Source organism: Podarcis cretensis (assembly GCF_951804945.1).
Source record: "Podarcis cretensis genome assembly, chromosome: 9".
NCBI lineage: Eukaryota > Metazoa > Chordata > Lepidosauria > Squamata > Lacertidae > Podarcis > Podarcis cretensis.
Window position 1 is genome coordinate 38,836,130 of NC_137178.1, and position 13,076 is coordinate 38,849,205.

Here is a 13,076-nt window from a genome sequence, read left to right on the forward strand (position 1 = left end):
TGGAACGGTAGCATACTGGCACACTAAATAAATAAATAAATAAATAAATAAAGCAGCTATGTTCCTTAGAGGCAAAAAAAGAGTACTTCTAGAAAAGGATACAACTTGAACTGCTTTCATTACAGAATTTAGCTGAATATGCTGCAATATGGTGCTTGATATTTTTTCTTCACATTGACAGCCATATTCATACACTGCAATTTTCTATAGCTCTTGATCTAAAGAGAGAGATCACCATGTAATCTTGCCGGCTCCACTCGCTTTTGGCCCTGGCACTGCCTGCCATCAACTGTGACCCCTGATTGACTTTTCCCATGGGTCAACAGACCATCATAGAAAAAACATATTCTGTTTCATACATACTCAAACAGTTAAGCTTCTATTCTACCACCAATTTCCCCCCATTTTTACTCCTAGTCCTTGAAACCTAAACTAGCAAATTCAATACAGAAGGCTTGTCAAGAAGAGGCATGATCTGCTGAATAAGTCCCTACATATAAAATTAGCTGCCAAGTCTTTGGATACATGAGACCAAGATTTTGAAAGAGTAATGTTTTGCATACATATTTTTTTTCCAACAGCAAGTGTCAAAGCATGAACGTACGCAGAAAAATCACGTACACAGTAGGGAAAAATCAGCCCTAATGATACCGAAAGCACATTTCTGGAAAAGCAGCCATAAATATTTCACCCTTTAGATGTTAAAACATACCCTTTTAAAAGCCATTCATTTATAGGTGTGATAGATAACAGCTGAAGAAATAGCCATATTGCTGTTGGGAAGAATACAAGTGTGAAGATCTGGACAAAAAGATGCAATTTCACATGCATCAAAGCACTTGTCAGCTCCTACAAAGCAACAAGAGAAGAAGAGGTTGCAGTTTTAACAGCTGAAGTCAGTTCTATTTTGTATTGCTTAAGTTGGTATCATTATTATATATGTCAGATACATATTGCTTCAAAAAGCCTATTCTCCAATTCTGTAAAAAAGGGTCTTTGCTTCACCTGTCCTGATGCATGCAAATTTTTAATCACCCATTGTCAAAACTAAGCATAAGCTAGATTAATAGTAAAATACACATTCAAATTAAACATTATAACAACTGGACAGGTGACACCTGTACCTACAATGTTAAAAAAAAAGACTTTAGAGCAGTCTTCTAAAACTTTGGGTCCCCAGGTGTTTTGAGTCCAACTCCCATTATCCCTAGCCAGCATGGCCAACAGTCAGACTAGCTAGCATATATATGAATGTATATAAATGGCTAGTCCTAGTGCAACAATATTTTCAATATCTGTCAAGCTATGACCCTAAACAAACAACCCTATTATCTAAAGCTAATCCCCCCCCCAAAAAAAAATGACTTAGCAAAAACCCATCCAGTGTTATGTAAGGTGGCTCCAAGCCTACTTTACCACACAAATACTGCAGGACTTAAATTCTGAGCCTCAGATTACACATGGAGAAATAATAAATTGGGAACAAACTTACAACAGCTGGAGATAAGTGGTGATATTAAACACGTTTACAAAAGCTGCCCACACACCAAGGTCATGCTGCAATGCATAATTAGGAGCGTGGGGAAAACAGGATGTCACTGCTCTGAAATATACCTAACTTCAATAGATCACATGGGCTGTTCAGCTGGTGCTGGTTCAATGTCAGATAATTAGCCACATGCCCATACTAGCAGAATCAGCTCTGAAACACATGTGTTACCAAAATTAGAGTCGCCTGATCACAATTCTCTGGGACCCAAGTTCCATTTGAATCAATAAAATGACTCCAAGTAAATACTTTGCAAATGACCCACTGTAGGATTGCAGGTGTAGACTCAACACAATCCATACAGATAATTTCCATGTTAAACTAATAGCAAAATATCAAGTTTAATACAGAAGCAATAAGGGACCTTGTGACAGTCATTTATGGGTACAGGGATATAATCCATTACATCTTTTTCTCCCACTCTTGATGCATATAGTCTCCTAAAACTACAAGAACATATTGACTGCTGTTGGTACTATGCCATTAGCAGCCTGATGCTCCCACCAACCAAAAAAATTGAGAAAGATTAACATTCATTTGCAGTACCTCAGTTTTCAACGAGAGCCCACTGTTAAAGAATATAGCTGAAACAGCTATGTATGTGATGGTGATTTCTGGTTTCAGTGGTCCTGAAAATACAAATACAAAAAATAAACAAAAATAAACCAAGACAGCCAAGATTGATTTCCACATAAGACTTACAGGCCCCTCCACACACACACATTATTATGTGGTTCCCACTAAAGACTATATGAGGTTAAAACCAAGCTTACTGGCTTCTTCTCTTCCCATAGCCAAGAGCAGAAGTACACAAGCAGCCCAGCTCTACCAGAGTGCAGTCAATGCATTCAATATCAATATGAAGGGTTATGATTCATATACAAAGGAGTGACAGAGACAAGTAATAAGATTTGGATATTGCAGAAACAAAAATCTAACAGCCTTGTGATCTAAAGAATAAAAGCAAAGGCCTTCTTTAACATTACCCCCCCCCCCCCCCGTAAAACCAGCTATGAAGAAAGGCCTAGCTTTTATAATTAAAGGTAAAGGTAAAGGGACCCCTGACCATTAACTCTGGGGTTGCGTGCTCATCCCGCTCTATAGGCCGAGGGAGCCGGCGTTTGTCCACAGACAGCTTCCGGGTCATGTGGCCAGCATGACTAAGCCGCTTCTGGCGAACCAGAGCAGCACACGGAAACACCGTTTACCTCCTGCCGGAACGGTACCTATTTATCTGCTTGCACTTGACGTGCTTTCGAACTGCTAGGTTGGCAGGAGCAGGGACCGAGCAACAGGAGCTCACCCCGTCACGGGGATTCGGACCGCCGACCTTCTGATCGGCAAGTCCTAGGCTCTGTGGTTTAACCCACAGCGCCACCCCTATCCCAATTGCAGCTTTTATAATTACTTCTTGTAAATTACTGTAAGTTAGATTCTGTGCTGTCCTAATGTGTATTTTCAATAGGGGAAAATAGGGGTTCATATCTGGACAAGCAGTTGAAATCCAGCTCCTATTGATTTTAATCTTTGCAGAGTAATCCAGCAAGTCCAAATACAAAGTCAACAATTCAATATCAAATTCACACATAATGAATGGGGGATGGGAATCACTACAAAGATTATGGTAGTGGAATACTTGAGCTATATAGTGCCCTATAGTTCACAAGAGATGTACACAACATGGAATAGAAAGTGAGTGGGACGAGAAAGTAGTAAGGGGCTTCTCCATGCTGACTAATTTCCGAGCAGTTTTAACACACAAGAGCTTGCAAACAGTGGGCTTATCCATTATCGCCCATTAATGATGTCACAAGCACTGTCCAATAGGCCCTCACACTATATGTGCAACAGCATTACGGGCAGTACTTTTAATTGCACAGTTTGGCTAACTGGAGAAAGAACTGCATTCTCTCAGCAACAAAAAATTGTTCTTTAGTTTTGAAGAAATGAGATAACCTAGACCTCTTTTTGGTTCCTTGAGAGATGTCTGGCTCACATAATAAATAAGCAGTATGTTTCAGTGCCAGGCAAAGACCTTTTTATTCTCACAGGTCTTTTAAATCTGATGCTTTTACCCTTGTTTCACACCTGGAATGTTTTTGTTGTGGCTTTGACTTTAGTTCAGTTTTATATTAATTGTTTTAATGCTACTTTTTAGAATTGTGTTTTGTATTTCATTGTTTTTATTATATGCTATATGTCACCCAAAGAACTTTAGATATTTGGCAACCAAAAATACAGTAAATATTGTGCATTTGTTATACTGTTAGCAGGAAAAACAGAAAAGCTATCGATGTTCACTTCTGGCTGATACACTGAATAAATTCAAATAATGTTCCCTCCCCACACCTCCTTAAGGTATGTGGATAGTGTTCCCTTAGGAGTGTCATTAGTCAGTTTTAGGAAGTTTTCCATTGTTGTTTCTAGCAGCACTAGCAGAACTGAAAAAGGAAGGACCGCAGGGAAAGTAAAAATTTAGAGGTACTATCACTGTTTTGACACCATGGTAATTGCTCCAGCTGTACTGTTCCTGCTGGTTCATATGGCCTAGAAGTAACTGGCGTGGGATGAGCATTATGGAAAGACTGGTGCACTTACTGGTAAATGGCTACTGTTCTAAGTCAGTGCTAATCACTCACAAAATGCTATGCCTCAAAGCATCCTTAGCAGGGCTGTAATGCTGGTACAATCAGTTGTAAAAATCAATTAAAAAGTGTTTCATTAACTACATAATTGTTTCATGAACTATTTTTTATGTAAGCTGCTTAGAGATTATTTTTATTTATGAAGTGGTATATAAATCATGCTAAAGGAAATAAATTTAAAAGTCCCAATTAATTGGCTAGCACTTTTTTAAAAAGCTTATCATTAATACAATTATACAAATTGTAGGTAGCAAACGCTATCTTAGAAGAGGCTTTCTTCTTTCTCAGATGCATCACACATGCACATCAACCTGAGAAAAGAAATATGTGCCTTGGTTTATAACTACTGTTTTTATGTATATGCCAATTGTTTCACATTTAATCAAACAATCAACACAGTCAATTTCTCTAACTGGGCAACAGAATGAATCCTTAGTTGACACTATTTTTGTAGACTTTTTTGAAATGTAAAGTTTGTATTCTATGATGAGATTCCTGCTTTGCAAGGGGCTGGGCTAGATAACCCTTGGGGGATCCCATCCAACTCTACAGTTCTGTGATTCTGTTATTTATCCTGAACACCAGGCAAACGATCCTCACATTTCACTGAATTGACATACAGGCAAATGTGGAAGTATCAACACTTTATGTCTTCCATAAAATGCATCAGAACCTCCTGGGAACCAGTGTTTTCTCAATGGAGCAAAGCAATTCTTCATTACCAAAACAATGAAACACAACATGCTACCTACCACAGAACAGATTACTAGCCATTATTAAGCCAGATTTCTGACTCAGGGTTAATTACAACATTTCTAAATTCAGGTGCAAAATATATGAAGTCATGGAACTGAAGATTAAGAACCCAAGAACTTCATGTCCAGGTTCCAGCCTTCCACTGGGCAGTATAAGCCAACCTGGCAGAAAACTAGATTTGAAAGTGTGCTCTTAACCTGCAGTCAGATATAGGGAAAGAAGTGGACTCCTGGACATAAAAGTTCCTTAATAAATGAAGAGTGATTAAATGCAATGCTCAATACATTTGTAAACAATTGCTGGCCAAAAACCTCGAAAGAATAACTGCCTAAGACTAGTTAGCCCGGCTACTGAAAGGCTGTCAAGCTTACTGATGGCAGAAGACCAGTGATATATGACAGATGCAACTGCAGGAGCCAAGTCTGGATCACCACAGATAAAATAAAAAGTCACTGAACTGAGTGGGAATTACATCAGTAAATGTGCTCCAATGCACTGAAGAGGAAAACACTGGAGCACTCCCATAGTAAAATCTGCAGAATTAAACTCATAGCATTATTTAAAATATATTTTTGTTAAGCTCTACACAAAAGTTAGCAGCTCTTCCTACAAAGCCATGTGCTATGAGACAATAAATATTTTCTGAGATATCTAAAAATTGGCCACAAAATTAGAAGATAAATAGAACAAAAAAGCTAAAGCAAGTGGTTGAATCTGCAGGCCAAGTAAGCTATACATTTTATACAAGTTTTAGCTAAAAGAGCCATTTGCCTTGCATCAATTTCAAAGCTTTTTTGTTTCCTGCCATTTTCAAAACGCGACAGCAATGTCCTATGCAGGATAGGTGACCAGATGAAAAAGAGAAAACAGGTATCCAACAATTTTAACAGAAATCTGGGTAGAAGATATTTCAGCAAGTATAGCTTTGTCAGAGCTGCATCCACTTCTTACATCTTGCCACTCCATTAGGGACAAAATGAGTAGGACTTACTTTCATGTATACATGCATAAGATAATAGGGAGGGGGAATTCTATGGAAATTAAGCTAACGTGCATAAGAAAAATGTCAGTTTGCATCCCGAGGGAGTAATCTAATTTAGCAAGTTTATTTTGCTTGCATTTAGTAAAGAAAACTTTGAAACTGCCAAGTTTGCCTTAACTGTATTTGCAATTGGGCACCCATTCATTTTTTCTAATGAACTCCTGAAACAGAACATTTTATGCAGATGAAAATTAAGCACTTGGAAATTTTCCATCCCACATCACTGGCACACACTAATTGAGAGGATATGGCATTAAGTACTCACCAGTACATTTTAAAATAAAAAGGAACATGTTCCTACTCATATTTTCGACAGTGCTCAATATTTCATTTTGACACTTGAACAAGAACAGCTTGTACATTTATGGTATGTCAAAGGCTATTTAGCAAGCTTCTTTCTTTGTGCAACAGACATAGACAGTATTACTGAGTCACAGGCAGTCTATGTGCTTTATTCACAACAGTTTTTGGTGGTGTGTTCAGGACTTACATGCTTTTAAAAGGGCCCAATGGTAATGAAGTTTGCTCTTCCCCATAATTTGAAGAAAACAAAACTAACACAACTGCTTTATAAGCTCGCTCATGCACTAGGGGAATGGCTATACATAATTTATGCATTCCAAGTAATTCTCTCCGGAAGAGGAGGAGTAATTATCCCAGATTCAACAAAAGTGATTTTCCCAGGTGAAATGGATATAGTACGTGGAAGTAAGGAAGTTGCTCCCTGTTAACAAGTGTATTTGTTTAAGTTCATTGTTAACTCAGTCCTCACGGATGTGAAAAACTACCTCCTCTGAATTATGTTTTACCAACTATTACTGTTAAAATTATTGATGCACACACACATTTTTTAAGGTGGGAGCATACAAGGATTACATCAAACCCAATAATTTCCCAATCTAGGAATGACTTCCCCCTCTCCATGTTCATTTACATAGCCTAATAGCAGAACAAGAGTTTCCAGTTAGTCAATGTACTTTTAAGCTTCTACACTGGCTGGGAAACAATAAAGGCGATTTGGGGAGTGAGGGAGTTAAATCCCTGTCCCTTTTTTTGCAACTGCTTGGTGCTTGCAGTTATCAAATTTATTATCATTTTTTTAAAGGAGTCCACGTATCTCCTTCAATGTTATATGTTGCTGGGACTTAAGTTTGCTCAACCCGCCCCAGAGCTCAGCCCCTCCTGCTTGCTGGGTGTCACCACCCGGAAGTTGGGTCGTCTCGCTCGCTCCTAGTGTGCAACGTGTCAACGCAGCTCCTCTGCCGAAGAGTTTTGGAGCACTAAGGAAGAGCTATACTAAACCTCAGAATGGCTGCAGCGGCCAAAAGAAAGAAGGGATCGAATAGCAAACCCCAAGCAGCGTGCAGATATTCGGGCCGTGGGCTTCCTTCAGTTCTGCTACGGTGTGGAGAGCGCAACATTTTGCAATGGACCCCATATACCCGACACCCGACTTTTTAATATATATTTAAAAATCCCAATTTCCTCTTTGTTTGCAAACAAGCGAGTTGGGCATGTGAGGGGGAGGGGCGGTGGAATCCAGGGCTGACACGCATTTCATGAGGCAACTGCATGCCCACGGCCAGACTTACCCCCTTTCACCCCAAAGGCCGGCTCCAGCTTGGCCACCGTGATGACCAGGACTATTCCGAGAATGAACCAGTCTTTCCTCAGCCTGTCCAAAAAGCCCATGGTGGCGGCGGCGGCGTGGCCGCGAGACTCCCGCGGCTGCAGGCAGCTAGGAAAGGGAGGGGAGGAGGAAGGCGGGGAGTTGGTCAAGACTTCCCTTTGGCCCCTCCTGCAGAAGGGCTGTGCAGCATGGAAGCAGCAGCGGGGCTACTTAGAAGCTGCTCCCGCCGCCGCCGCCGGTAGTAGGAACAGTATCCAGTGACAGGGAAAGTCTCCCTGAAAGCCGCCATCACTACCACGCGCCTACTAATAGACTCGCACGCCATCTCTGGAAGCCGGCAAGCGACGAGGTACGGCGGCGGCTGAGGCTGGACGAAGGCAGAGAGAGGCCGGCTCCCGAGAAACGCCCCGCAGCCCGCGGGGAAGCTCTTCAGCAGCAGCAGCCGCCACCGCGTCGCCGGCATATAGCGCGAAAGAGCCCGTCAGTCAGACGGGAGAAAAAGGCCCGCGTCCTCTTTCCCTCACAGCGGGGAAGGCGCGCGCGAGAGAAACTCCCGGCAGCCCCTTCGCCCGCCAGCGGCGCGCGGGACAGCGAGGCCCCGCGCCTGCTCGTGGGGGAGGGGGAAAGGCAACGGTAACCTCGCGAGCGGCGGTTGGTGCGGGGCTGCGCGCTTCTTCGAGACTTTACGCCCGTTCGCCGACGCGACGCGCTTGACGTGGGGAGGGCGGGGCGGAGCTTTCAGTTTCCTGGAGTGGGACGCGTTTCCCGGGAGTTGGGCTCGTGGCGAAGAGAGAGGCAGGATTGGCTGGCCGGTTTGTGCGGGGCGGGGCCTGCTTCTCGGGCACCTGAAGGTGCAAAGCGCGCCGCTATTGAAGGTTGCCATATTTTAAAGCCAGGTCGCCGCCGCTTCGGCTATGAAAGTTCCAAGGACGTGGGGAAGTGTTGGCTTATCTCGACGGGCTGCTAGCGTTGGTGCAAACGGAATCCCCAGTCTGGACCCCTTGCGGAGTAGAAGCGCATCTGCTCCCCACCACAAGAATGCATTTGGAAGCTTTACAGAGGAACGGTCTTGAAATAGTTGCATATATAAATGGTTGCAAAATAACGCATTGCTGTTAAACAGCAAGCAATGCGGCCCCCTCAAATGGGAGGTGGGGGACGTGTGTGTTGAGATTCTTGCACTGCAAGGGGCTGGACTAGGTGGACCCCTTCCGACTCAACAATGTGGATCCTGTCATCTGTGGATCCTGCCATCTGAGGCAGTCGCCTTACCTGCAGCCAACTGAGTGGGACTTCAGAATTAACATGTTTAGGATTAATAGAGAAGGTGATCTCCTGTATGGGGAAACAGAAGTGTGACAAAGGAGCAGTGCTCAAATCTTAATTGTGGGTGTAAGCATATATATATATATATATATATATATATATATATATATATATATAAAGGAAGATACCTTTGTTTATAGAAGAGCACGTTTTCTACTGGTTGTAAATCCATCTCCTGTTGGAAAAAAGGCTAATTTAGGCATTATAGGGCCAAAGCTGATGTGCTTTCAAGCGTATTTGCATTAAGAGAGAAAAATACTTCTAGGGGACAATTCTAGATCCAGGTGATCTCAGTGGCTAGGGGTACATTTTATCAGGTTCAGCTAGTAAGAGAGCTGAGGCCATTCCTAGAATGAGATAGCTTGGCCACAGTTGTCCATGCATTGATGACCTCACAACTGAATGACTGTGATTCACTCTGTGTGGGGCTACCCTTGAATTTGCAAAGAATGCAGTGGCTAGGTTGCTTGTGAGGCAAACTACCACCAGCACATAACACCTAGTCTGTGGAATTTGCACTGGCTGTCAGTCTCCTACTGGGCTAAATTCAAGCTTTTGGTACTAATATATAAGGCCAAATGCAGCCCAGGTCCTATTTCCTTGAGGGACTCTCTTTTCTCTTATATTCCCAGTAGATCAATGTCTTCTGCAAAGAGTTTCTCCTTAAGAGTTCCCAAAGTATCAGAAGCTCTCCCCATAACATAGAGTAAGACCTTTAGTGTGGCTGCTTCTGTTTTGTGGAATAGCATCCCTGTTGAGATGCAATAGGTGCCCACTAACTTTCTGGAAACAAGTGAAGGCATTTTTGCTCCAACAGATTTTTCTAGCTGGATCAAAACACCTCTTGCCTTAGGTTTAAAAACAATACAAAATGAATGTCTTTCTATAGTTTTGTTTTGCACTGTATTTAAAGCTATTTATAGCTGTTTTTATAGTATGTTTGTAAATTGTAAAAAGTGATTCATAAATTAAATGAAAAAATAAGAATAAAATTACCGTATTTTTTGCTCTATAAGACTCACTTTTTCCCTCCTAAAAAGTAAGGGGAAATGTGTGTGCGTCTTATGCGTGTTATGGAGCGAATGCAGGCTGCGCAGCTATCCCAGAAGCCAGAACAGCAAGAGGGAGTGCTGCTTTCACTGCGCAGTGATCCCTCTTGCTGTTCTGGCTTCTGAGATTCAGAATATTTTTTTTCTTGTTTTCCTCCTCCAAAACCTAGGTGCGTCTTGTGGTCTGGTGCGTCTTATAGAGCGAAAAATACGGTGTGTGTGTGTGTGTGTATTAGTGTTACCTAGCAGAATTTCTCTCTGTATCCTCTGTGCAGTTTTGTTTTGAAGTGTGTGTATATTCTGAGCCAGAGGCTGATTTGCAAAAGTTTTTCTGTATTTGCATTCACTCAGGGGGACGGGACACAAAAGTTGCTGACCTAGATCAATTGTTCTTTGGCATTTATGCTTTAGCGCATGTATATATGTTGAAGGTGTGGCACAGCCTCTGTGTGATGGTTCACCTGTAACTATCAGGGATGGGCCATGACTCAACAGTAAAGCATATGGCATTGCATGCAAAATGTCCTGGCTTCAGTCCTCAGCATCTCCAGCATGGTCGAGAGAGACTTCCTGTCTGAAACCTTGAAGAGCTGCTTCCAGCCAATATAGACAGTACTGGCTATGTGGACAGTTGGTCTGACTCAGTATAAAGTAGCTCCCTACCTTGCTAATTTTGCTGCTCCCATTAAGAAGGAAAACATTAGCAATAAGAGCCTGTCCTTTCAGGAACGCGCATAATGCATATACCAAGCAGTATATAAGCAACAAGGAGCAATGCATTAAGAAGGAAAACATTAGCAATTATACTGGAGCATAGGAGCCAGCTCCTAGGGGCCGAGGTCCCTTCAGCCACCACAATAAAATATTTGAGGGGGGCTGGACCCCCCCAAAGTTGATGGGCATTGCCATTCAGTTGCTGCGTGTGGCTTACCTAGCCTCCTACCCAATATTTTGTTCAGGTTGGCGCCCCTGTACAGTGGTACCTTGGGTTAAGTACTTAATTCGTTCTGGAGGTCCGTTCTTAACCTGAAACTGTTCTTAACTTGAAGCACCACTTTAGCTAATGGGGCCTCCCGCTGCTGCTGAGCTGCCAGAGCACGATTTCTGTTCTCATCCTGAAGCAAAGTTCTTAACCCGAGGTACTATTTCTGGGTTAGCGGAGTCTGTAACCTGAAGCGTATGTAACCCGAGGTACCACTGTATTGGAGAGTGAGAGACAGGAAATAAAGGTGTAGACAGCAGTGCAAGCCTATGCATACCTAAAGGTAAAGGTAAAGGTACCCCTGCCCGTACGGGCCAGTCTTGACAGACTCTGGGGTTGTGCGCCCATCTCACTTAAGAGGCCAGGGGCCAGCGCTGTCCGGAGACACTTCCGGGTCACGTGGCCAGCGTGACATCGCTGCTCTGGCCAGAGCCAGAGCCAGAGCCAGAGCCGCACACGGAAACGCCGTTTACCTTCCCGCTGGTAAGCGGTCCCTATTTATCTACTTGCACCCGGAGGTGCTTTCGAACTGCTAGGTTGGCAGGCGCTGGGACTGAGCAGCGGGAGCGCACCCCGCCGCAGGGATTCGAACCGCCGACCTTTCGATCGGCAAGCCCTAGGCGCTGAGGCTTTAACCCACAGCGCCACCTGCGTCCCATGCATACCTACTCAGAAATAAATCCCATTGAATGAGGCTTACCGTACATGCAAGTGGCAGCTTAAAGGCAGCAACCATCAAAACTTAAAACAGCTTAACTGCCCGACCAGACAGTAGAAGCAAAGGATTCTGGTTGCTCGCCTCAGGGAAGATATCCATTTCTTACCATTTTTGGTGCTCCAAATTATGCCATCTGCGTTTTATACAGTCCTATATTTTGTCATTCACCTGCTTCAGATAAGTAGCAAGTGTTTCTTGGGTGAGCATCCACTAACTGCTCCTGCCCATGCATGGCTTGCGGGCATTCATTCAATTTATCTCCTAGCCTTGGAGTTTACCAGCCTTTTATGGCTAGAAGAGAATGCTGTGCTCTTTGAACTGGTAAGTTGAGTTCTCAGTTGCTCTTTCCTCATCACAGATCAGCACTTCTCTGAGACTAGAAAAGGAAGAGACAGGTCTGCTCTGCTAAGTCATCACAGTTGCAGGAGAAGGGGGATAAGAGGCAGGCTATACAAATCTCTTAAAAAAGAAAAGAAAAAGACTGCTTTTCACATAGCTATTTTTCAAACAATCAAAAGTGGTATACAGCCAGAATCAGGAAAGAATTAGCTTTAGGGTAATGACTAATTTAATAATTCTATAAAACCATTAGTGGCAAATACAACGCTCTGCTACTGAAAGCCTTGACCTGACTGGATTCTGAAACATCTGCCATTCCTTGGGGAAAGGGCACACCTATTATAAACTAAAGACAACTTAATCTCTTGTGATTTATTCTGTTTCATTATGTATGAGTTCCTGCTGAATAAGATTGCTCCCAGACTTAGGAAAATATATATGATCCTCTTCTGTACTTTACCTGAAAGTCAGTGGGCTTATTTCAATGTTAAATAAATCTCTGCTAATAAAGCATATCATAAAATACTCTCTTAGAACATGTATGTGTTGCCATTTCTTCATTGTCCTTCAGATCCTTCCTCAATATCCGTTTCTGTAAAGCCTCTGGCTTAATTTCTTAATCTCCATTTTCAAACATCATCAAAATTTAGGTAGTGCATTTTCTCACATTCATCCCTGGTCCTTTGTGTCTCTTGCCCTAAGCTCCCCGACTCCTGTTGTTTCCCACATTGTCTTTTTTACATTGTAAGCCCCCTGGGGGGAAAGACCTTTCCATTTTTGCCAATGAAACTCTGTAAGCCCCCATAGATACTGACAGCACTGTATAAACTCTGATCCTCCAAGCGCCAGTACTGTACTTTATAGTTTGTTTGTTTGTTTGTTTGTTTGTTTGTTTGTTTGTTTGTTTGTTTTCCCTTCAGTCTTTTTCTTTTATCAAAAGATGTGATAAACCATGATGGTATCCGTGCCACATTCACTGTATTGCCCAAGTTGCACTTATTCAAAGCTGTTTTAACCACACTGTGTGTGTGTGTGTATCT

General features: G+C 42.6%; 1 protein-coding gene across 8 annotated transcripts in view; it reads right to left on the bottom strand.

The window, feature by feature from the left end:
* SLC10A7 (solute carrier family 10 member 7) overlaps positions 1 to 8,308 on the bottom strand; it is a 130,726-nt gene extending 122,418 nt beyond the window's left edge. The window contains exons 1-3 of one of the 8 annotated variants that reach the window (XM_079990622.1): positions 7,585 to 8,288; positions 2,096 to 2,178; positions 713 to 849 (exon numbers count right to left, since the gene is read on the bottom strand). In XM_079990622.1, coding sequence (XP_079846748.1) covers positions 713 to 849; positions 2,096 to 2,178; positions 7,585 to 7,684 — 320 coding nt within the window. In that variant the 5' untranslated portion in view covers positions 7,685 to 8,288. Of the gene's footprint in view, positions 1 to 712; positions 850 to 2,095; positions 2,179 to 7,584 lie in introns of all 8 variants that reach the window. The other 7 variants (XM_079990621.1, XM_079990624.1, XM_079990623.1 and 4 more) reach the window with 7 other exon arrangements.
* Between the last annotated feature and the right edge of the window lie 4,768 nt (positions 8,309 to 13,076).